The sequence below is a fragment of the Bombyx mori genome, chromosome 10, assembly GCF_030269925.1.
Source record: "Bombyx mori chromosome 10, ASM3026992v2".
NCBI lineage: Eukaryota > Metazoa > Arthropoda > Insecta > Lepidoptera > Bombycidae > Bombyx > Bombyx mori.
Window position 1 is genome coordinate 2,359,595 of NC_085116.1, and position 27,021 is coordinate 2,386,615.

General features: G+C 38.9%; 1 protein-coding gene across 2 annotated transcripts; it reads left to right on the plus strand.

Moving 5' to 3' along the window:
• Positions 1 to 266: 266 nt before the first annotated feature.
• LOC101735662 (peroxisomal acyl-coenzyme A oxidase 3) lies at positions 267 to 26,814 on the plus strand. Of its 2 annotated transcripts, XM_038013448.2 has the most exons (13): positions 267 to 474; positions 662 to 791; positions 3,105 to 3,266; positions 9,498 to 9,656; positions 11,059 to 11,206; positions 15,528 to 15,702; positions 16,343 to 16,485; positions 18,957 to 19,090; positions 19,642 to 19,764; positions 20,073 to 20,192; positions 20,860 to 21,088; positions 21,889 to 22,328; positions 23,305 to 26,814. In XM_038013448.2, the coding sequence occupies exons 2-13, from the start codon at positions 663 to 665 to the stop codon at positions 23,404 to 23,406; spliced, it is 2,064 nt and encodes a 687-aa protein (XP_037869376.1). In that variant the 5' UTR covers positions 267 to 474; position 662; the 3' UTR covers positions 23,407 to 26,814. The 2 variants fall into 2 exon arrangements, with proteins under 2 accessions (XP_037869376.1, XP_037869377.1); XM_038013449.2 differs by lacking the exons at positions 267 to 474; positions 662 to 791; positions 3,105 to 3,266 and adding an exon at positions 3,886 to 4,045.
• The last annotated feature ends 207 nt before the right edge of the window (positions 26,815 to 27,021 follow it).

The following is a 27,021-nucleotide window of genomic DNA, read 5'->3' on the forward strand; positions in this document are numbered from 1 at the left end:
GTTAAGTATTTCAATAGAGATATTAGTATCGGCCAATCGGAATTAAAAGTGACATAGTTGTATTACTCGATATGAGTCCATCATTTTTAGGTCACGATAGCTACAATTCGTTTTCACTTTTCATCCGAAATATATCTGAATTTCAATAACAAGTTTTGAACAACAAATAGTTTGCAATACAAAACGCTTTTCAGACCTTGCATTGTCCATGTTCCATTTGCCTATGTTACAAAAAATAAACAAAAACTAATGTCAAATTGACAATAAAGTGACGTATCGCAATGAAGAACGAAGGGAGGGTATATTTAGGACCGCCCACGAAAACTTAACTTACTAAAACGATGTTTCGTATTGATGTTAACAGACGTTACTAATTTAAAACTTTTAAAAGTGATTTCATCTCCCCGATTGTCAGTCTTCACATAGCGGCGAGATTGCTGGTTTTTAATAAGAAAAATCTCTTTAAATTTCGAGGTGAAATATTCATTATTATTTATTGTAAAGTTTTCACGGGTCGCGATGCCTCATAAATTTGGTCTGCGAGGGAATTTGAATTGTCCTCGTATAGATTTGATCATCCGGTTTCATAAATCGCGCGTATCTATTAAATTTTATTTTACAGAATGCGTATACTCATTGAATTTTTGTGTATGATTTGTAGTATGGAGGATTTGAGTTTCATACCCGATCTTCCCAGCGGACCTCTGGATGTATACAGAAAAAAGGCATCATTCGATTGGAAACGCCTTAAATTAGCTATGGAAGGAGACATCGATCTATTAAGACTGAAGGTAAGCTTGTCCCATGCACATAGACCTTGCATGAGACATGTTACAGGCACAGAGTGTCGACATGCTTTCTAGCTTTAATGCTTTTCACACCAAATTTTATGTATGTAAACCAAAATGATACAGGAGAGATGAAGATGGCTCACTGATGTAAATTCAGAAGTAGATAATTGTGGGCTGATGATCATGATGACGATAATATTGCGAAATATTTAATTTAATTTCCTCTATGCTATAATTGTGTTTCCAACAAAACAGTCCATTTCATAACCTTAAATTGAATTGGCTATACATGTGAATAAAAAAGTTTAATGAATGATTAACTACTCATTACAGAAATTTATGCAGGTTAAAAATAACTTAACAGAAAAAATACTAAAAATAGTTTATAAAAACAGTATAATGATATACTGTATAATAATAATCATTCTAAACAATGCCGTCATTAATATTAAATATACAATGGGTAATAAAAGTTTTTAATGAAATTATTCTTTCTATTCCCACAATCAGTTAATTTAGTGTAAAGTGTTTAATATTTATATATGCATATTGTATTTATGAAATTGTAAATAAGTATGTATATCAATATCTGGTTCTTATTCATAGTACAGGGAATTCTAGTTTGGGCATAGATGACAGTGTGTGACTTGTTCTCTTAGTATCATTATTTACATTATATTTGTTAATAACTTATTAAATATACTGAAAAAAATAGATTGCTGCTGATAGTGGTGTCTACGACACAAGCCACCAGTGGTTAGGACTACAGAGTGAGAAAACTCCTCCCAATATGAGCAGTATCGAGGATAATAGCCTTCTGTATCAGACTCCTAGTGGCTTAAGATGTTGATCAAAACTTTTCTCTATCAAATCTTGTACCGACAGAAGTATTAGAACAACGATGGTTGAATCAACATGCTACATGGTGGTAGTCTCCTAAATATTTTATTAATTTGTCCTTTTCTGCCATCACGAGGCTCTCGTCATGAGGAATGGTAATATCGACCAACACTGCTCAAGGCACAGACCAATCTATTATCACACTGATACTATGCTATCACTGGTATTATTGCATATTTGCAACAATATACGTATCCGTGTTAATAGATCGGTCCCAGTAGAACGTAACATGACCATTTTCAAGAAATGGTTGAGGTTGGTATTGGGGTAATACGGAACAGCAAAATCAATAAAACAAATTTTTCGTAGCCAGATGGCTTCGAAATATGGTTTTCTTGATTGGATAATACTTTGTTATGTCTATGCAAGTACTCACCATTAGGAAAACGAGAACGGCCAGAAACAATAAGTCTAATAGACTCTCAAAGATGGTAGCATGCCTCCTCCATGTGTCCTCATATTATATATTTCCTGTAGTTGTTAATCATGATAACTTCATCCATAATTGCCAAAATAATACCTTCAGTTTCCTCAAAGAGTTTACTGAATTGTAACCAGGCTACAGAAGCTAATTGGTCTATATCAGGCCCTGTGAAAGCCCGGTAGAACCTACAACGTAACTCCTTGATCCTCCATGCGGCTATATGATCCAAAATACACTCCACGTTCGGTCTCTTCCAATTCCTAAGGGTAATGTAGTTAGTTCCTTATCAACTGTAACAACATCTTGATACATTTCCCTAAGGTTGTATATGTTATGCAGATCCTTGGCATTCAACATACCATGACACTCACATTTTATTATAATTATTATTATGTATAAAGTTTTTATTCTCGAATTATGAATTTTTGTAAATACTGAAAACCACAGGGCTTAGCCAAGTGGAGTTCATTTTATTATTACCTATTTATTTGACCTTCTATTTGAAGCTAAGCATTTTGTTAAGTATTCAGGGTACCGTATATTGTTCAATCGATCATTGAAATAGAATTGTATGCTCTAAAGCAGAAATAGGTCAAATTGTCAATATCATCTGTACATGCCCTCAATATGCCCTACCATCAATGCCTCTTCTTTTTCATCTTTCTTTCTAAATGTTATTAGAATGTGATTTGTTTATTTCTTAGTATATGTGCACTGAAGATTTTTATTGTGAATTAAACAATATGAGCTTCATCTATCTTAAATCCATTCACCTCTCTGTCCTATTCCAGAAAATAACAGTCGAATGTTAATGCTGGATAAATTTCAGATCACCCTTAGTTATTTTATAATTTCTTAGATTTTGAAATAATGACCAACAAAATATAGAAAATCGAAATGATGTATAACTTGGAAGAGAACTTAAGACAATGGAGAAAATTAGTAACCGATGTAATGTTTTTGTAATCAATATACCTATTTTGTTTTAGTACAAAATATGGCACACACTGGAGAAGGATCCGTTATTCGCACACAAGTCTGTGACGCCCAGCGTCGAGGAACAGAAAAGGATAGCACAATTGCAGTTAAACAAAATAAATGAATACAATTTTATACCTAAGGATTCACTCAAAGTTGGATACAGCAAAAGGGTAAGTTATTGCTTACTTGTCACCAATCTTGGAAATTTACAGAGGTTAGAGGAGGAGAGGAGGAAGAGATTACATTAAAAATAATTAAATTAAAGACTACTTTATAAAAGAGATTGTCAGAAAAAACAAACTCTGTCTTGTCCCGCCCTTAATACTATCATTGGAACATTTGTCAGCACTTAAACTTTTTATAGTTTAGTTTACAGAATTCTAATATAAAATTATCGCAAAATTCGTCCAGGACAATTTTTTTCGCACGTAGTGTAATACGAATAAAAAAAAAATGTACGCGACGATAAGCAAAGTAGGTCATTGGCCAAATGCCGATAATTATTTATTGTTATATAAATACGAGTTTTTATACATAATAGATCGCTATCTCGGATTACGTGTGTAATTTGTTACATACAGGGTGTATCAAAATTATCCTGGAAACATTACCTGCCTTCGCACCCTCCTAAGCCTACTCAAATATTAGTACTAAAACGCTTTGTTTATGTAATAAATATGATTAATAATAAATTAATTAATAATTAAATATTAAATGACTGTGATGATGAGATGGACCGACGACCTGGCAAGAACCGCTGGGTCACGTTGGATGCAACGGTGACAACGGACCGGCCGCACTGGAGATCACTTGGAGAGGCCTATGTTCAGCAGTGGACAATGGACAGGCTGAGATGATGATGATGATGATTAAATGACTTACAAATGATGTTATCGAAGCATGCGGTGAATTATAACCTCCTCTGCCTTGTGTTGTGGATTCACGGAAGGTAAAATGAAAACTACGCTTTGAACTGTTTTTTTTTTAATTGTCATTATATTATTTTTTATGTTTCGAATAAAAACATAAATCGTTCGTTTTTTATCGAACTTTTCGTCGATTACGATGAAGAGTTCGCCGAGCGAACTAACCCATAGATACAGCCCACTGAGTTTCTCGCAGGATCTTCTCAGTGGATCGCGATACCGATCTCTCGCTAGGGTTAGTGTTAGCAAATTCTCTCAGGTTGAGCCCGTGAGCTCACCTACCCGTCCGGGCGTAGCTGGGATAGCCTCTTAAGCTACCAGCGAATAGGTAGGGCAAACCAAAGATGTAGTATTTTGTTCTCTGTATAAGTCTTAAGCGAAATTAGGTATCATACCTCAAAAATACCACTTCTTTGTTGACAATAATGTGTTGATAAGCCCGGTGCACTCACGATTCGGTTTCTTAAGATATAAAAGGCGATAAAATTGTTTTTTCTTGCTTGGACCTGGCTTTCCCTGATATTCATGACCTGCTGTTGTAGAGTATAATTCGAAAACGGTGTTTCACCTTTTTTTAAATATGCTTAGTCATTTTTCAGTCAGCGTGAACAGCAATCAGCTCTTAGTTTTACATAATGCAAGGTCACATAATACAAAACATCGTCTGCTCTGTGGCATCATCGAAACAGTTATTGATCAATCAAAACGAATTGCAGTCAAAGTAAAAGATATAGAAAGGCACATCATTATGATTGGACGTGCCCAATCAAGCAATTTCCTTAAAAAAGCTGGCAAAAGTAGTATCAAAATACAAACATATTCCGAATGCTTAGTTAGACCCGTTAAGACTTCCTTTTCCTGATTCCTTCTTCTATGCACGCACCTGTTTATGTTGCAAGTAAAACTACGTGTAAATTAAGTAAGAAAAAATAAAAAATAAAAAATGGCGGTAAAACAAACTAAATCAGAACGCCGGTGCCAAAAAGGAAAATTTGTGAATTGTTGATCAATCTGCATAACTCTCTCAAGTGTGACAAATCAGAAGTCGAGGATCAAGGAGCTCTGAAGTGAGTCAATTAACTTATCCTTTTTCCAGTTCTAACAACATTAAAAACATAAATAGCCTGCAAAACGTTGAAAATACTTGAATACAGGTTTATCCATATTTATAGTTTATTATCTCTCATTCGGAGCTTGATTCTCTTTTTTGGCTTACGTGCCGGGATTAGGAAGTCTCAATGGATAAGTTACGACGGCCTCTAGCCGACGACTAGCCTCCAAATCGAAAAGCATCTTTTTACATTCATGTTTATCTCGCTGCAGAAGTAGTCTTCACACACGATTTCGTAACATTTCCCTACCAACACTTAACTCTTAGAAAAAAAATCCACTTCCTCGTCCTAAACGAGCTAATTAATTTTTATGTACTTTTTCAAATCTTCAATTATATTTGTGTAATTCGGAATGGCTCTTTTTTATCCCTACCTGTGCTGATAGCCTTGAGAAGCTATTTGAGCTTCTCCTTGACGTGTAGGTGAGCTCACGGGGCTCAAACCGGAGTGTTGCTAAGACTTTGCTAAGACGTTGCTTTTCGGTAGGCAGCGGCTTGGCTCTGCCCCTGGCATTGCTGAAGTCCATGGGCGACGGTAACCACTCACCATCAGGTGGGCCTGCTTGAGGTACCTAAAAGCACCGTTAATGGATCGGGAGGATCCGTAATGACGTGTTTTGGGCATGGCTCTTTAAAGTATTTTCGCGATTACAAGAAAATGTTTTTCTTCACAAAACCAAACATCCCGCAGATTTTTTTTTAATGGGCACTATCTCAATATTTTTATATTATAAATAGCATCTACTAGATTAATAAACCTTTTATTCGCATGAGACTATAGTAAGATTTATGATTATTGAGCGCCTGATAATGGCACTTCGAAACCTTGTAACTAGTGCCATAATTCGGTACGAACTCGTAAACGATATCTTTAATTAACAAAAAATCGATCGGTAAAGATCAGAAGCGTACTTATCTACAGTGAGTAATACTGTTACTAGGATATGAGTAACGTGGGTGACGTCAGAGTGCTACTGATAAACCTGAAACCGTTATCACCGATTAAATTGGTGTTTTTTTTTTTATTTTTTTTTATTGCTTATATGAGTGGACGAGCTCACAGCCCACCTGGTGCTAAGTGGTTACTGGAGCCCATAGACATTTACAACGTAAATGCGCCACCCACCTTGATATATAAATTGTAAGGTCTCAGTATAGTTACAACGGCTGCCCCACCCTTCAAGCCGAAACGCATTACTGCTTCACGGCAGAAATAGGCGGGGTGGTGGTACCTACCCGTGCGGACTCACATGAGGTCCTACCACCAGTGTGTAAAAATAATGTTTATTAAATACTAGCTGACCCGGTAGACTTCGTAGTGCCTCAATCGATAAATAAAAGACCTAAAACCTTTTGTTTAAAATAAACTTAAATCAAACAAAAGGAATCTGTCCGACGGGGGACACATCAAAGGAAAAACAAAATTGTTTTTTTTAAATTTAATTCCGAGCATTTTCATATTTATCTACCTTTTAAACCTCCTCTGGACTTCCACAAATAATTCAAGACCAAAATTAGCCAAATCGGTCCAGCCGTTCTCGAGCTTTAGCGAGACTAACGAACAGCAATTCATTTTTATATATATATAGATAGATAGTTCAAAAAATGTAAAAACCTAAATTTAAATAAAATCGTTCCCAAACTCGATTCGGTATGAAGTACATAATAATGATAAAACATCATTCGCGTGTAGACAACAGAAACCTTATAATCAATCTCTAACACTGGTCACTCACATGCGCACGAATACGCAAACCCGCAAGTGTAGGACGACATTTGCGAATGATTATGCAAAGTTTTCGCTGCATTCGTGGTTTTCCAAGCTGTGTCGGTTTTTTAACAGACATCAAAGCGCGCGAACCTCGAACCTTCGCGTAGTCTCCCACACATTCGCTTGCCAAGTTGCGCCGACGATTGCGAAGGTAACGGACGTATCGCCATTTTCATAGTTCGTGACGTCTACTGTGTAGCGTATCTTCATCAAAAGAAATCCCATAAAAACAGCATGGCTGTTAATGATGTCTGGGAAAGAATTCAAAACTCTTTTTCTTTTCAATGTTCTATTGACGAATTAAAAAGGAGGAGAAATTCGTGAGACGTTCGTAAACAAGTGTAGGAGGAAGCGCAAACGGGTTCGCAAATTGAGTATGCGAACGTTTGCACAGCCGCTAGGTTTGCGAATGAATGTTTGACGGCCCTTCACATGCGCGCAAACTTTCGTACAATGTACGAATATTTGCGCGCATGTCAGTGGCCGGCATAAGGAATTTGCTATAACACATATTTAAGTACTATTCTGTTATCTTTAATGTATACTTGTGTGAAATTATGATAAATTTTTTAGTTGGATAATTTTAGAAGCATAACAGTTTTTTTTTTTTTTTTTTAAGTCGTCATATTTGCGTCATGCGGTTGGTCGCGTCATCGTTGTGTTATCTATACATCTATACATTTAAATAAATGAGTGTCTGTTTGTAATATTGAAATAACCGCTTTTTACTACATGCATATGAATACGGTACATACACCAAATAACATTATTTACAATTTTTGTCTGTCTGTCTGTCTGTTTGTTCCTGCTAATCTCTGGAACGGCTCGACCGATTTTGAAGAGACTTTCACTGATAGGTAGCTGATGATATAAAGAGTAACTTAGGTTAACTAGGTGGTGGTAACTACCCGTGCGGACTCAAGAGGTCCTACCCCAGTAATTACGCAAATTATAATTTTGTTGTGTTTGTGTAAAAGATGTTATTCCTTCACCGTGGAAGTCAATCGCGAACATTTGTTAAGTCCGTATTTCAATAGAAAAATTGGTACCCGCCTGCGAGATTCGAACACCTATGCATCGCTAGTTACAAATGCACCGGAAGTCTTAACCTTTAGGCCACGACGTCCTCCCTTTAGGCCACGACGAACATCTACGAATTCATGACTCAACGAGGCGACATTCACGCTGTTCGGTGATATATTACCGAACACCTTTGTCAGCATAATTCGCGTGACGCGTTAACTTCATTTCCACAATTCGTCAGTGCACGATCAACAACCGCGTCACCCGGGTGCATTCATAACATTAACATTTAATTTAATTTCTCTATATTTTAACAATAAACATTTTTAAGTAACATTATCTTTAACTAACAAACTCACATCGCACCCTACACACGCTGTGGAGTCTATAGCCTCCGGTAATATTATATACTACCGAACCGCCCTCGCTTCGGAAACATTAAATTTTATTATTGATAGCTAAGTCCCGCGATGTTACCCGCGGTTATTGTCGTACCGCGGGTGACGCCGCGGGTCGAAGCCAGTCTTAGCTGAAGAAGATTTTTGTTACGGTACTTTTTCCACCTTTGAAAATAGTTCAGAATAAGTTTAAAAAAAAAAAACTATAAAATATATAATTTAATTTTTTTATTTACCTGTGAATAAGTTATATTTTTAATTATAGTCTGTATCGAATGATGTACGTTACTTTTTGTTTTTTTACTGAAATTAATCATAATTATAAAATATTTAATAAATCTGAATAATTTCGCAAATTTGTTTTTAGCGTTAAATAAAAATACTGTAGATATACATGTATTAAATATCATTTTGGTATCAATTCAAACGTCAGAACATTATTATTAATAAAAATATTTTTTATTGAAAAATATATATCCAATTTTTTTTATATTCAAATGTTTTTTGCATCCCCAAATGGATTCTAAGGAAATAAAGTTATTTTAAATTTTAAATACAAATATTTGAACAAAATTAATACATTTATTCTAGCAATAAGGGCGGCGCAATAAACAGGGTCGTTGAGTACTGGGACGTAGTGGTCACTATACGTAGGTCAATTACAGCTCGAAAACCATCAGAAAGAAGGTCATATTAATTAAGTGGTCAATGTTTTCGGGCGGTCAAATTGGAGAGGGATTGGTATGGTTATTGTAAATGTAATCTGGCTGGTTCCTTGATATGTCGGTCAATGTGAGCTGGTAATTCGTATAGGTTTTTTTTTAAATGATTTTTGTTGCTTAGAAGTGTGGACGAGCTCACAGTCCACCTGGTGTGAAGTGGTTACTGGAGCCCATAGACATCTACAACGTAAATGCGCCACTCACCTTGAGGTATAAGTTCTAAGGTCTCAAGAATTGTTACAATGGCCGCCCTACCCTTCAAACCGAAACGCACTAGGTACTGCTTCACGACAGAAATAGGCAGGGTGGTGGTACCTACCCGCGCGGACTCACAAGAGGTCCTACCACCGGTAATATTCACTGGATATGGTTTCACTGGATATATAAATATATAAAATAGGTTATATGTAAATAATATTCTGAACAGCTGTTTCTAAATTTGACCAACAGACGCGGGCAGTTATGACGCTAAACGAAGCCATCCAGTCGCTAAACCCTAGCGTATCAGTCAAGATGGCCATAGGAATGTACCTGTTCTCAAATGCCATTCTTTCATTAGGAACGGAGAGACATCTCAAGTTTTACGAAGCGGTCTTCTTTAACAGAGAAGTGAGTATATGTTTTATGACTTTACCGACGTATTTGTTATTGCCCGCCCACCAGTAAACATCGGTGGGCGATTAAAGTGGCCGGCAATGTTTATGTCCAACGGAATTGTAACCTGCGTATGCTGTGGGAGAAAGAGCAGGCAAAAGAATACTTATTTTTGAAGACGTTTGTCTTTTTTCTTGCTTACTTCCTTGTATTATGTGTTATCGGCAATCCGTAAGAGACAAGAACATGTGTCACTTCAGAACACACAATTATCACAGAAATTGCAACACTATTTATTTTCAAAATATTGACTGGAACCTAATGTTTGCTTTGAATTAATAACACTGTTCACCAATTATACTTCTGAAATAACCAACAATAGATGTGTTATCTTGTTGTTACTGGCCAGGATTTCAGAGCGAAGTTATAAAATTGTTGTTTTGTCATCGGTCCTTGATGCGTATGCAAATTTTCTAGCTAAGCGAACGTTTTGAAGTCGATAAAATTCACGTTCAAAGAGGCCGTCACATGTAATACATGAAGGATCAAAGACGCCATGTTGTTTTTAAAAATGATGACGTCACAGTTACCGAATGCAAACTGGGGGTAGTTTGTTCATGAATTCTCTTGAGTACCATCTTAAACAATTGTTTACAAGCGTTGTAGTTATAATAGTTAACCAGTAATTTTGACATTAAGGAAAACGTTAATTATTAACTAATTTTACTTAAATAAATAGTGGTGTTGCGTCGTAATATTGTACATATCAACACCCTTACATAGAAAGCTAATAGAAGAGTGTAAGACATTAAGATAAAATTCGAGTATAATATAATATTTATTTATTAATAATACATATTATAATGGCAGATAGATTGTCGTATTTATTAACTGATTTCAAATCGGAGAAAATGGGCAAGTTATAATTTGGAGGCATTTTGACGTGACAACGTCTTATAAAATTTTACTACAAAAAAGGTAAAAATGCAACGCAAGCCGCGAAAAAAATTGCGATGTTTATGGACCTAGTGCAGTGTCAGGTTAACATCACGAGAGGACTGCCAAAATCAATTGTCGCGGTATTTTGATCAGAAGCCCCAAAATTTCTATAGCAATGGGATCATGTCCCTACTTACAAGATGGCAAAAAGTTATCGAACAATACTGTATTAAAAAATGTTGTGATTTTTCTTAAAAAATGCGAAGAAACTTTTTCCTCAACCTATTATTAATTTATTATTATTAATGTTTACATAGATAAATAAAACTAGATTGGATGTATGGTTTTGAAGTCATCGTGGTCTGCGGTATAAGACGCCCGGTGCAGTCGTATCTAGCGATGCGTCTGTGCCGGCGTTCGAATCTCTTGGTACAATCCACTTGGTTCAAATGTTCAAATGACATTTTGAATCACGCAGATCCTTGCAAGCTACGCCCTGACTGAGATAGCGCACGGGTCCGACGCGCGGCTGATGCGCACCACCGCCACATACGACCCGATCCAGAAGCAGTTCATCATCAACACCCCCGACTTCGAGGCGGCTAAATGCTGGGTCGGTAATCTAGGTAAAACTTGTGTGACATCTATACTAATAATAGGGAATAACAAATGCATTTCCTTGTGACGGACGTCAAGGGAAATGGTGGACGGGTACTGCCACCATCACCCTGCCTATTTCTGTCGTGAAGCAGTAATCGGCTTGACGGGCGGGGCAGCCGTTGTAACTATACTGAGACCATAGAACTCGTATCTCAAGTTGGGTAGCGGCATTTACTTTGTAGTTGTTTATGGGCTCCGGTAACCACTTAACACCAGGTGGGCTATGAGTTCGTTGACGCAAATAAGCAATAAAAAATATATAAAAAAACCTTAAATGATTGTCCGTTTTTGTGTATAAAGTTTGTAAAATTTATTATTATTTAAGAGGAACGATAATAATATATTAACTGCGGTGTTCGACAACAAGGAACCAAGAAATTACATAATGAAGTAGTCACAGAATCTCTAGTCGCTCTATTTCCAGCGTCCAAAAAAAAGACGAATAATTATACTTTATAATTCGTGCTAAATTATTCAATTATTTTATTTTACGTTCATTTTGTTAAATAACACGTTTAGTTATTTACGAACTGTACAAGTTTATAACTTACTAGCGGCCCGTTCCGGCTCCGCTCGGGTTTTTAACAAAAATTTCAACGATATTGACGTTGTTTTATTTTTTAAATAAAATAACACATATTGCGGCATAACTACATTAGACATATGCTGTTGCGACATTTTTTTTAAATAATAATGTGTTCTACAAAGTCGTAGTACATTATTTTATTCTATCATCAATAGTTTTCGCAGGGGACGCGATGTAAAAAATATGTTAGGTAAATTTTTTACACCTTGAGTTACATTATTGGAGTTTTAGTAAGGATCGCTATTTTTTTCAAAAATATTATAGCCTATGTTACTCAGGAACAGTGTAGCTTCCAAACAGTGAAAGAATTTTTCAAATCGGTTTAGTAAATTTGGAGCCTATGCAATACAAACAAACAAATCTTTCCTCTTTATAATATTAGTATAGAAATCAATATACGGGTTTGTTAAAAAATGATTCTGACCCTGGGTTAGTCGAGTCCGCTTAGCTAACCTTCGAGCCGACATGCCGGCACGGACACGCGCTCAACTGTTTAAATTGAAGAATTTTTGTCAATGTTATTGGCTGTTTTTTTTTGTTAACTACCTAATGATCGGAAGTTGTCCGTTGTTAAATTCCTATCTGCAATTTAACCTTAGAACTCACGTTTCAAGGTGGGTAACGCGGCATTTAGGTTGTGGATATCTATGGGCTCCGGTAACCACTTACCACTAGGTGGGCTGTGAACTTATATTTAAGGAATAAAAAGATGGGCTCATATCATTTGTGACGCGCACTTAGTATCGGGAACCAGGAAATTTCCATTTAAAATCAACATTATATTATATGATTATTTACATTTAATCTTATATGTCTACTCTAAACAAAGCGGTAATGAAAAAATTATAATTTTTAAATCAAGATTTAAAATCAAACATCAAATAAAATCACCAAATTGAATGCATGAAAAATTATATACAATACAGATAAAATAAAGGTAATTTACAATACTATAATATCTGCCGTTTATGTATGTCTGTATGTAAGACAATTCGATTTATTTCATCCTGTAATGTGAGGGAGTGCTCGTGAAACAAGCGAACATAAAGGAATACTGAATATAAATTTAATGATAATGGCTTAGATTTAATAAAAATACCTTATTGTTTTAACGTTCAATGAATATTATGAATGATAATTAACTAACCAAAAAAAGTAATCGAAGAAACTACAACTTCGTTTTAATATTCAAACGATTTTTGTTATATAAATTATTTTATATATTTCGTATTATTTAATATATTTTAAACTATGACATGCGACATAATGTTGTTTTTTTACGACGTTAATGTCTTAGTGTGCACAAATGTGGGAAAATAAAACAAAGCCGCTGGACGTAACTTCTCAGGATCCTACAAAAAGTCCACTGAAAAAGTCTCAGTAAATGACCACCATTTTACTGAGATTATATTTCATCCCATATCATCTCATCTCATTTCATTTAATTCCACTCCATAATATCATTTTTCATAAAAATAAGAATATAAATAAATAAAAAATAAGACTTGACCTAAAGGTCTTAGTTACCAGGTCATAAAGTACCTTAAATTTTTTTTTGTCTTAGTCGGAATACAACTTACAATGGCTCGTAAACGACACTCGAATCGATATCAGTAAACGATATTAAATTTAACGATAACGTAATTCTTTAAACATTCCTGTAGTACGCTTCTTTTATCGATGGCATTACGAGCTGACCTTGGTCGATCTGCGGATTTTCGTGCGAAAATATTCGTAACTTAAAATGCTTTTAATAGACGCTCACGTTTCTTTTTCTGCTTAGATGGGTGAAAAAGCTCACAGACCACCTGGTGTTAAGTGGTTAGCGGAGCCCATAGACATCTACAACGTAAATGCCGCCACCCACCTTGAGATATGAGTTCTAAGGTCTCAGTATAGTTACAACGGCTGCCCCACCCTTCAAACCGAAACGCATTACTGCTTCACCGCAGCAATAAGCAGGGTGGTGGTACCAACCCGTGCGGACTCACAAGACGTCTTACAACCAGTAATAACACAGTACAGTTTTTATCAATGCCTACTCGATAAATGAGTTCAAAGTTAATAGGGAAAACGCGTGGTCCACTCATACTCAACATTGTCCAAACTAATACGTCAAACGTCATCCCATGCGTTTTCAGATTTTACGTCAAATTCTCTATAAAAAAAAAAAAATAAGCCTTTATTGCTGTTTTACGTTCGGCGTTCGGTGTGGTTTTCAAAACAGGCTGTCTCTCGACAAAGGCCTCTAAAGATTTCCAATATTCTCTACTTTTTGGCCATTCGGCTCCAATGTGGGTCAGCCATATCCTATATTTCATCTTCCCGACGTTTTGACTGCCTTCCTTTATTTCCCTATAGAACAGCGTAAACAAAATGTTCCATGTTTTTTTTCCTACCTATTCTAGTAACGTCGAAGGGTTATTCTGGATTCACCGAACTAGTAGGTGAGCTTACGGGCCCGCCGGCGCACCCTCGAGGCCCTGGTGCCCGTGCTGGGGGCATGGTCGGATCGGCGTCACGGCGTACTCTCCTTTCACCTTGCGCAGGTCCTCTCGGGACATGGCTGTTTCGGGAGGTACCTGTGGAAGGTCTGCAGGAGAGAGCCACATCCGGGCTGCCACCAGTGCGGGCACCCGGACGATGACGCGCAGCACGCGCTCGAAACGTGCCCGTTGGGAGCACTCGCGTTGGGAGCACTCGCGTTGGGAGCACTCGCGGCGAGATCTCGTCGCGGTGCTGGGGAGTAACCTCTCCCTGCGGGCTGTCGTCGCCCGCATGCTAGAGGATCAGGGCTCGTGGGAGGTCATGGCCAGGTTTTGTGATCTGGTAATGGCGTCCCGCGAGGCTGAGGAGCGTGAAAGGGAGTGGGATCCCTCTTCAGCACCTCAGCGCAGAAGACGGGATGGCCGGCGCGGGCGTGAAGCTCCCGCTCAGCCCCCGTAGGGACTATCAGGTGGCGGGTGCGAGGGCGCCCGGTACTCGACTGTCGGTCCGGTGGTGGGGCGGTGCAAGGTGGCTCCTGTGCGCCGCCCACGGTGTATCTCCCGAAATGACGTCCTTCGGGATTTTCCCGGAGATGAAATCCCGTCTTATCAGCAGGACGGGTACCGGCGAAGGCGGACTTTCGGCGCGCACTGCGATACCGTAGGTCTGGTGTAGCCGGTGTGGTGGAGCTCGATGGGGTTTAGTCGGTAGTCGTTCTGCGAGGCAAGTGCTTCGCGCGCCTTTTTCAAGGCGTAGTCTCTTGCGAGGAATTCGGGGAGGTGGAGGACCTTCTCGTCCCCCTCTTCCTCTCAGGAGGCGCCGGAGTCCGACATAACCCGGTTCGTTACCCCCCCGGACCGGGTATCCGTAAATGGATTCCCCAGCGTAATGAGCTTACGGGGGTTAAAACCGGGAGTGTTGCTAACACTGTTCCTAGCAAGAGCAGTGCTTCGCAGAATCTACCACCGGATCGGAAACGCGGCTCGCTGAGAAAATCCAGCGAGAAACTCAGTGGGCTGTGTCTATGGGTTAATTTAGGACGTGACCGGTGCTTGAGGTACCTAAAAGCACCGTTAATGGATCGGGAGGATCCGTAATGACGTGTTTAGGGCCACGTCGACTGTTTACCATTCGGTCCAACGGATCGGGTATGAAGTTCCATGAGGGGGACTTATACTGTTCATCGAATTGAATCTAAGGCCCGTTGCTTCTAGGCAGGACGTGCACGCACACGCTGCTGTTCGCGCAGCTGATCACGCCGGACGGCGCCGGCCACGGCCTGCACGCCTTCCTGGTGCCGATCAGGGACCCGGCCACGCTGGAGACCTACCCCGGGCTAGTGGTCGGGGAGATGGGCGAGAAAATCGGCGTTAATGGAATCGATAACGGGTAAGTGTAACTGGTGTCACGTCTCCGATATCCTTTCAGCGACATCTTCGAAAAAAGTTTAGGATTCAGGCGACTCGAATCTGGCGATCGTCCTCCACTGTGAGCATCACGTGTATGGAAAGTGTCGATCTCTTGAAACGACCTTCTTACTGGTGGTAGGACCTCTTGTGAATCCGCACGGGTAGGTACCACCGCCCCGCCTATTTCTGCCGTGAAGCAGTAATGCGTTTCGGTTTGAAGGGTGAGGCAGCCGTTGTAACTATACTGAGACCCTTAGAACTTATATCTCAAGGTGGGTGGCGCATTTACGTTGTAGATGTCTATGGGCTCCAGTAACCACTTAACACCAGGTGGGCTGTGAGCTCGTCCACCCATCAAAGCAATAAAAAAATAAAAAAAAAAGACCCGCGCGTCACCCGGCGGCGGTTCTACTGAACCGTTCCATTCGGAGCATCAACAGGCTGCGTCACGATCAGACATACGCCTTAGGAACGCATCAAGGACATACAAACAGATGTATTTTTTTTATTATATAAATAGATATTGGATTTTGCGTTGCAAGTAATAAAAATTAATGCTCTTTATGTTTTTCAGCTGTAATACGTGGTTAATTAATTCTGTATAATCATTCTGTTTCCAGTTTCATAATGTTCAACCAGTACAGGATACCCAGGGAAAACCTGCTCAACCGGACCGCTGACGTCACCGAGGATGGCGTCTACGAGAGCTCCTTCTCCGACCCCTCGAGGATACTCGGAGCGGCTCTCGAAAATCTATCTGCAGGTACTTATCAGTAACCTCTTCTCATACGAATGGACTCTGGATGTAAATAAGGAAGTAAATGTGTTTGCTTAGCTAAACACAGCCCGCTGAGTTTCTCGCCGGATCTTCTCAGTAGGTCCCGTTTCCGATCCGGTGGTAGATTCTGCGAAGCACGGCTCTTGCTAGGGCCAGTGTTAGCAACAACGTCAGCTTTCAGCCCCGCGAGCTTAGCTACTTAGGAAAAAAAAGTTAAACAGACGCGAAGTATAAGCCGGTTTTGCTTTTTGAAATAAAAAAAGACTATTTTAAAACATGTCATTGTATTGAGGTACCATTTTTGTATTTATTTTTTATTTTTATTGCCTTTATATGCAGACGAGCGCACGGCCCACCTGATGGTAAGTGGTTACCGTCGCCCATGGACTTCAGCAATGCCAGGAGCAGAGCCAAGCCGCTGCCTACTACTGTATTTGAAATTTTATTTATAGAATTAAAGTAGGTATTAAATATGATAGCACATATGCGAATACATTAGACTGAATTATCTCTTTCTGTTATCCGAACCGTCTCACAGTGCGAGGAATATAATCACTATGTGGATTTTAAGCTCTGACGTAGGCCCCGCCCCGCCCCGCACCCCGCGCCCCGCCTCACTCGAGGTCGTTGACCTTTACTGTAGTAATAAGTAAAATGGAACCGATGGTAGAAATGTTTTTTTTTTTTCGTGGAGTGAAATTAAATGACACGAGATAAGACTTAACCGTCTACATTTGTTTCAACAATAACAGGCTTATACAATATCCAGTATTTAAAATAAATTTAAAACACACATGAATGTGTAATTGCCTAGTTTTTACAACGTCGTAATGTTTATGTTCCACAATACAATATTATATTGCGGTTTCTTAAACAATCGTAAAACAAGTAATGAATATAACATATTTAACACTTCAGCGGATCTATTGTTCACCCTGAGTCCAATGCAACATGAGTCGTTTTAGTGTAGTCGTAAAGTCGAATTTAAATTGAACCCCTTTGGTCCCGGCTGCACACCATCCATTGCTGCACATAGACATAGCGATTTCACTGTCCGCACGGGTGGGTACCACCGCACTGCCTATTTCTGCCGTGAAGCAGTAATGCGTTTCGGTTTGAAGGGTAAGTAGCCGTTGTAACTATACTGAGATCTTAGAACTTATATCTCAAGATGGGTGGCGCATTTACGTTGTAGATGTCTTGGCTCCAGCAACCACTTAACACCAGGTGGGCTGTGAGCTCGTCCAACCATCTAATTAATAAAAAAAACGATTAACTTCAAATTGTCCTTTTTATTATAATTTCAAATAAGATTTCAATATGTTGCCGTGTAAAAATAAAGCATTTTATTTTATTTGTTTTGATTTAACATATTATGTACTTAATTATTATTTATTACTATTATTGCCACACTAACCAATAGAAACAAAGACACGATATAATTTAATGTTTATCTTTATAATACACAATTCACAATAGCTGAATAGAAATGAACATTCATAACTCGACATTTGTTCATCGCGGTCACCGCTGCTTTATTGATATTCCACGTTAATTCGAACAGTTGTTCAAACGTATCGAATACAACGCATCTTTCCAAAAATAAACTTGACCAAATTCGGTATTGACAGTATTCGTCATGCAACAGTATGCGGGGGCGGGAGTGCGCCGCCGCCACCACTTATTCGCGCCGTTGGGGGGTTAAGGATCCGTAGGGCTAGGAACTGTCTAACGGCCCAGGGCAATTGCGCTGGTAAACGAATTTCTGTCCGAAATCCAGGATGCTGACGTGTTGCCGATAGTTGGGGAATACTTTTGTCTAAAATAATGTTATTTTTAGCATAATACATAATCTATACTAATATATAAATCTACAATGGGTTTTACGGATGTTCCGTTATAACTACTGAACCATGCATCTGATTGACTTGAAACTTGGTATCCATGTAGAAAATACATGTACTTAATGGATAGGCTAATATTTATACGAGTGTTGGACTTCCTACACCAGTTGCGGGGGCGTTAATGATGAGAATCTTTGTGGAGGTGAGAAATAATTATGTTAATTTTAAATGTCCATCCAGTAAAGCGGATGGGTACAGCTAGTACTTAATAATTTCAGTAATGTTTTTGTGTTAACGAGTTAGGCGTTATGGGGCAAACTGTAAGCTTGACTTTGTATTGAATTGAATAAATAAATAAATTAATCTTGGTTAATTAATTTTCCTCGCAAGGCAGTTGAGAAAACTCACGAACCGGCACAAATGTAAGGTCTCCAAATTACACTACATATGATATTTGCTTTCAGACAAGGGTCCGGATTATATAAAATGTTAATTAATGATGTAACTTGATCTTTTGTGGCTGTTTCAAAACCGCCTCCGACTCGTGGTTAATCAAAACTGAACCTTACGCGTGTCGGAGCTCGATTCAAGTTTCGCTAACCCGGTTCTCAGGTCGGATCGGTATAATGCAGGAGAGCTGCCACTCGATGTCAAGTGCCGTCGCCATCGCCGTGCGCTACGCCGCCACCAGGACCCAGTTCGGCGAGCGATGCCGGGAGATACCACTCATTGAGTACCAGCTCCATGTAAGGACCCGCAGACACACGACCCACTCAGCTACTCGCCGGATCTCATCAGTGGGTCGCGATTCCGATCCAATGGTAGATTCTGCCAAGCACTGCTCTTGCTAGGTCAAGGGTTAGAAAGTCCTCCCAAGTTGACCTTCAAACCGCGCCAAACCCTGCCTATTTCTGCCGTGAATCAGCAATGCGTTTCGGCTTGAAGGGTGTTGGTTTACCGTTGTAACTATACTGAGATCTTAGAACTCATATCTCAAGGTGGTTGGCGCATTTTCGTTATAGATGACTATGGGCTCCGGTAACCACTTAGCAACAGGTAGGCCGTGAGGTCGTCCACTTATCAAAGCAATAAAAAAAAGGTTCTTAGGCTACCATCAGTAAACAGAAGAGAAAAAAGAAAGCTCAGCCCTATACGTTTGTGTCTCTATGGACTTATTTTTTCGTTTCATCGAGTTTGAAATTACAATGATTCTAAAGAAGTTTCACTTTGAAAATGCCTTAAGTTTGGCTAATACAACGTCCATCCGTCACATGTATATTTACACGCTTCTTTACAGCAATGGCGTCTGTTCGGGTACGTGGCGGCCGCGGTCGTCTTCCGAGTCTACATTGAGAGCTTCACGCGCGTGTACCTCGACATTGTAGAGAAATCGAATGCCGGCATCAAGGTGGACAACTTGGTGAGTCCCGTACAGCTTGTTTTTTATTTTTTTTTGCTTAAGTAAGGGGACGAGCTCATAGCCCACCTGGTGTTAAGTGGCTACTGGAGCCCATAGACATATACAACGTAAATGCGCCACCCACCTTGAGATATAAGTTCTAAAGTCTCAAGTACAACGGCTGCCCCGCCCTTCAAATCGAAACACATTACTGCTTTAGGGCAGAGATAGGCTGGGTGGTGGTACCTACCCGCGCGGATTAACTCGTTTGGAGTGTGCGCGTATGTGCGTGTTGGTGACGTCACTAAGCCAGCGTGTGTTGCCGTCAGAGCGAGGCGGTGTCGGAGATCCACGCCATGGTGTCCTGCTGCAAGCCGCTGCTCACGTGGAGCGTGCTGGCCGCCGCGCAGGAGTGCCGCGAGGCCTGCGGGGGACACGGCTTCCTCAAGGTAGGAGGGGGGGGGGAACCTTCCTGCAGTCACCTCAAGTTGAGCCAATCAAGGAAACTAGCATTAAGATTACATATAATATGTAGTACATTGTGCACCAAGGGAGAAAAGTTGGACATTTCCTCCCGCGTGTAAAAGTCCCACCCGAACCGAAGGCAATTTAACTGTTTTTTAATTTTTAAATTAACTACTACTAATTGAATAAGAACTGTCTGAGGAACTCATCTTTGTTTAATACTTCACTACTAAATTTTATTGCCTTTTATTTATTTCATTTTTACACTAAACACAATATTGCAAATTACCCGAGCACAACAATGGCGGAGAATTTTAGGTGCGTGAGAGCAGACTTAGAAACTAACGCGCATGCGCACTTGTCAGTATCCAGGGAGGAAATGTTAGACTTTCTTCCCTGTACAGCGGGACGAAAGCCGAACGTTCGGCGTAGGTAGGAGAAAAATAATGTTTCTTGAGTTTCTCGATTAATTTTAAACATAAGTAATATCTTAGTCATCTGTCACCATGAAAGCCGTAAGTATTGGAAACGTTGGAAACAATATAATGACAAAAAAGAAATTAAATTAAGCCGTAAAAGTAGACTTAATTATTAAGATATGACATTAGTCTAACTAGGAATGAATAAACGAAACGGGTCCCCGCTCCGCAGGCCTCGAACCTCGGCGACATCCGCAGCAACCACGAGCCCACGGTCACGTACGAGGGCGACAACAACGTGCTGTCGCAGCAGGCCGGCAACTGGCTGTTGCGACAATACCACAGCGCCACCACCGCCGGCTCCGTCGACTCCCCCCTCGGGACCGTGCTCTTCCTCACCGACCTCACCGAGATACTCAAACAGAAGTTCATTCCCGACACTGCGGTCAAATCGGAACACTGTGAGTCTTGAAATCAATTAATACAGGTTCAAGCTCAAAGAATCAAATGACACTACTCGCTACTTACTACCTTTACTAAAATATAGTAATAAAATAATGTTTTCACCTAATTTAAACTGGGTGTTAGGAGACCGCTTCGATAGTACTAATGATACCTTTGATGATGGGACGAAAAAAAATATCGATCCTGATTTAAAAAAATCATACTTTTAAAACGTTTTATTAGCATTATTTACGCTCATCATGTTAGTACAGTTAAATGAAACGATAGTTTCATAAAAAATACATTACAAAAAAACCAGCAATGAAACACAAAATCAAAAACAGCTGATGCTCGGGTCAACGAACGCCCGGGCGCGGCGCTGCTACCGCGCTCCCCAAAATTTACAACTTTGTAGGTAACAAATTTTCGTTTTCGGAAGCGGTCTCCTAACACCCAGTATAAATTAATGTTCTCACCTCGATTTCCATCGATTGTATTGAAACACGACCATCTAAGATTGTACCCACCCGCTGCCCCATGCGCCACCGTCAGCACACAAAATTTGTGTCCCTACCCAGATCCTCAACTACCGCCCTGTCGGGTTTGTGCTGTTAGCAATAACAGGTTGGTTGAAATGTTGGTCAACGCCCGGTCTGCTGCAGTCCAGCCGCCGACCTCACGCCTCAAGACCACCAGTCTTTACATAAATTTATAAACTTTGGTTTTCGTCACTCGCTGTTATTCCTTCTACGCGGAAGTCGTTCGTGAAGGTGTGTTGAGTACTTAACTGATGTTACTGTGTACTGTACACTTTCAGTCCTGATGTCAACATACAAATGGCTGATCTGCTACGTGCTGAAGCAAACCCATCAGAAGTACGAGTCGGAGCTGGACAAGGGCCTCAGCAAGTTCGAGGCCCGCGCCAAGTGCCAGGTCTACAAGTGGAAGACGTTAACCACGCTGTACGCCGAGTACTTGGCGCTGCTGTTCTTCCTTGAGGAGCTCCAGAAGAAGGATGAAGAGCTCCAGCCGGTTTTGAGGAAGCTGTTCCTGCTGTACGGGCTGTGGTCGCTGGACGGTCACCTGGTGGAGTTGTACCAGGGCGGGTTTGCGGAGGGGGAGGACTGTGCGGGTGCAGTGCGCGACGCCGTGCTGCAGCTGTGCGCGGAGCTGGAGGGGGAGGTGGTGGGGGTGGTGGACGCGCTCGCACCCACCGACTTCGTGCTCAACTCCGTACTGGGGAACAGCGACGGGAATGTGAGTCCACTTTTTTATTTTTACTAGTGGTCCCACAGTAGTCGAAGTTCAATTATAATTGTGTAATTGAAATTATAAGTTTGAACATTATTACGGTTCTATTGTTAAAGGCTATTGTACTTCTAAAGTCAAAGATTTCGCCAAGAGTACACAAATAATTAAAGATAAACAATAATAATCTATTCTCAATTTGACCACAGACTTACCAATACCAAAAGTTTGACAATTTTATTTATTTATTTTTTATTTATTGCTTAGATGGGTGGACGAGCTCACAGCCCACCTGGTGTTAAGTGGTTACTGGAGCCCATAGACATCTACAACGTAAATGCGCCACCCACCTTGAGACAAGTTCTAAGGGCTCAAGTATAGTTACAACGGCTGCCCCACCCTTCAAACCGAAACGCATTACAGCTTCACGGCTGAAATAGGCGGGGTGGTGGTACCTACCCGTGCGGACTCACAAGAGGTCCTACCACCAGTATAAGTACAATTGACAATAAACAAAGAGTATATTTATATGCATCTGTTCTGTCAAATACATGTAGTGTGGAATGTTTTTTATGCATAATTAAAAAAAAAATAGCATTCTGCACTCCGTCTCTATATTCTCTATAAGTGTGGGAAATTTCATTCTCCTCCGTCCGCGCAATTTTCGTAAAAAGGGATACAAAGTTTTTGCTTCACGTATTTAATATATAGGTACCCACCAGGTACACTAGGTACTCCAGGTAGGTTGTATGTAAGATTATTCATGCTACTAAATTAAAAAAAATTTTTTTTCGATAGTACATCCTACCCGATCTGATTTTAAGAATTGGATATTTCAATAAATTGATTTAGCGCGCAATGTAACGTGTTAAAAATGAAACTTTAGTTTGCTGATTACGTAAAATTATAAGATAAATGGATATGTTATGCGTTTCCGGTAAACTCAATGGAATCTCTCTTTTAATTTGCTTTTATACGTTTACAGCTTTACCAGAACCTACAGAAAACTCTGTTCAGTAATCCTGGTGCCTTCGAACGAGCAAGATGGTGGCAGGAAGTGGTCAATGTACCAAAATCCAAACTATAACGACAACCAATACCAATATTAATAGTTTGAAATATGATCGAAATTAAATTATCGACTCTTAAGATCTTATATAGTTAATGTCGTGACGAGATCATCGTACGAGATTTTTATATTATTATCTTTTTTAAACACTAGCAAATGTGTAAAATAATATGTTTTTTAATTATATTTTCGTGTACAAAAATATTAACTGTAATTATGATAGTATTTATGTTCCGATAGATCCTCAATGCTAATTAAAAGCACAAAGCAAGTATGCTTAAATAATAATAAGCTTTTATATCGAATAAAGAATGGACATTTGTGAGAGGTCAACGAACCATTAAGAACATTTTATAATACAAAGAATTTAAGAAATATGCATTTATTTACACATGTAATGTAAGGTTGTTGACGTCATATATATCTAAGTACGTGCATGCCAGGAAAACGTTCCCGAAGAAGATAGAAGTGATTATATTTACAATTTAAATTACTAAAGCAAACTTATTGTTCCAAAGAATTCAGAGAGCAATGTAGGATGAACAATAATTCGTGGGTCAATAACCGTGGGTATTGTTAAGCTGTTTAAAAATTGTTGGCTCCGTAATTTATATAAGTGTGATGCTGTCTGGCAAAAACGTAAATACAGTCCGTAAATGCAACCAACCGTGAGGAAGATAACTATGGCCCTTGTTTCCGTTCTCGGCGGGGATTCCCTGCGTAGTGTGCTCATCAGTGTGCTTAGTGCGAGTTTTCTAACGTTCTCGATAGCGTAAAAGTTAGGTCATGTTTGTTGTTCCAACTACATACAAAATTGGGCTAACTCGTACGCTATCGAATACGTTAAAAAACTCGCAATAAGCACACTGGCATGCCATTCACATCAAAAGTCGTCCGTTTAGTGTCAAACTGGGTGGGGGGTGGGGGGTAACGGTTGTGTAATATATACAGGAACTAAAATGATTGTAATTACGTATTATTTTCTTCCTCCTTACTAGAAGATTTGTTTGCTATGGTTAAATGGCCAGATCAAAAATCGATGCTAATAAGAAATATTTTGAGGCTTCCGATTTTTGCGTTATTTTTTGTCAATGTAGTCAATAGTTAAGATGAATCTAGCGAAATCTAATTGCTAGTCATTACGGTGACGGAGCACTCTCGGAACTGTCCATTGGCATCAGTACATTTCGTAATTAAAGGTCTGTTAAGTTGGTATTAGCATCAACAATTCGATGTTGTTAATTGAATTTCAATTATGTTTACTCCATTCTAATAGCTGAAGAGGTTTCTTTGTTATAATATTTTTTCCAAATTTTAAACTTTAAATGGCTCTCCTGTAAAGTTGCAAAAATGTCGCTAAAACCAAAGAGCCTTTCACTCCTCGATATGAGTCTAGGTTTAATTTGTACGTTTTAAAAATTTCTTTACAATTAAATCGCGTATTTTCAAAGTCGGGTTGACACTTTATCGAATCGCTCTATTACTTGCATTCCATATTTTTGTGGTAACAATTATTATTTTAACAAATAACAACCATTTATACAATGTTACCTTATTTTAGTAGTAATTACAATTGTATCCGTGGCCACTTTGTAAACAGTGATAAGTACCAATTTGTGAATCTGGGAAATAATATTTGAAATATTCTCTACGGTCAGATGCTAATATTGTTAAAAATAAAAAATGGTGCGCGTGCAAATTGATGCACGTGAAACTTCTTTTGCGATGTGTAGTATTGTGGTTCTCTTTATTTTTCATCATTAAATCAAATTTCTTTTGTAATAGGGAATGCTGTGTATAAGAAAAACGACCTAGCTCACTTTGTCTTTTCCCTCTCTCCACGGTCGAGTGGTTCGCGAGACGCTGTCTATTTTCTCACTCTCGCTCGTCCTAAATTCAATCTTTTCTCTCTAACCGTAACGAATCGGCCGTGAGTTAAATTATATTCTTAACGCGCCTAAAGAAGTTTCCCTTCAAAATGTTTATTAATCATTAAAGATCGCCAAGCTAAACTACAATTTTATTTATAAGTTTATAATCAATTTAATTTTTTAAAGTTTCAACAGTAAACTTTTACTACATTGGATATATCGCTGTTCGAGCAGTGACCACACATGGGGAAATGTAATTTCATTTTTATATTCAAATATTTTGTTATAAAAAAAATTTAAGTTTTTTTGTTGTTTTAAATTCGGCATGAAAGGAAAATTATTTTATTAAATTTAAATGGTGATACCTCAAGCAATTAACGAAAGATCGTCACTGGGTAATTTATATTAACGGATCTGTAACGATTATTATTTTGGACAACGAGGAATTTGAAGATATTTTACGATGTGATTTACCAATTTTAAAATTTTTATCTGTTTATTAACAAAAATTCATGTTCAACAGCGGAATTATTATTAAAGGTTTTTATCGAATTATCTAAAGATAATAATAAAAGTAAATCGGTTGTTTGCTTAGATTCTATAACATATGGTATTTATAATTAAAATGTTTTTTTTTTAATTTTATATAAATGTATGTGTATTTAATTTTTTTTATCGATAATTATCGTGGAAGACTTACCGTTGCTGCGTCAACTGCATTTAACAGAGACTATGTTATCTTCTGTAAAGTTGCATAAATGTCGTTGAAACCAAATAGTCTTTCACTGGTCGATGTAATAGCATAGGTAGGACCTGTCTGGTCACGTTCGATGTTGAATAGTCTGTAGCATTTGTTCAATTTTTATATTTATTTTCATATCATATTTTACTGCAACTGACTAATTTTTCCATCGTGTAACAAGTTTAATGAATAATAAATTCTTTGAAATGTCTGTGCTTGAACACTGCGTGTCACTCAGTCAACTACTTTCATCTTTTATTGGAACTTAAATAATGTAATTTTCTTTGTATACTTATTTCAATAACATTTTAATTTATATCAAATCCTCGTTTGTAATTTGTGTAGTAGTGTTCTGTAAATACAGGTCAAATCGTTTCTCAGACACGCCAGCTCTGCACAATATTCGTTTAAATACATTGTTAATAAGTGATTTTTAATCAACATTGAAGCAGACATTTTTCTGAGGTCATTCCATTATGGTCAAACCAAAACTATTCCCCGTCAAATACCATTTGACATCCTTAATTTTTACGACACTATTAGCTGAGAGTAATTCTTATCGTTTTTACGTAAACGGGTAGACGAGCTGACGGCCCTCCTGATTGTAAGCGGTACCGACGTTTCGCCCGGGCACTCGCGGCTGATAAGCTACGAATGTGTAATGGATTTATTTGTTTTCCCTGTAAATTGTATGTAGACTTAAGAATAAATTGGAGTTGTATCACTTGTAGAAGTGCCTTCTTCTTGTTATGTGTTTAACTATGTAGAAATGTTGAATTTTGTAAATTAAGAATAATAAAATTTATTATTGTATTGTTTTCCGTTTTATTAGTCTCAAACAACACAGTTCTTCTTACCCCATGATCTGCAAGCTAAGAATTGCATACGCCCCGTCCTGACTTGTGAGTATAGTGTTCGCTCACCCGGCCCGCATGCACGTAAACACCCTACAAGTCATCCAATCTCGTTTTTCAGAATCGCACAGCACCCCACGCTGCAATATCGACTTTCACGACGATT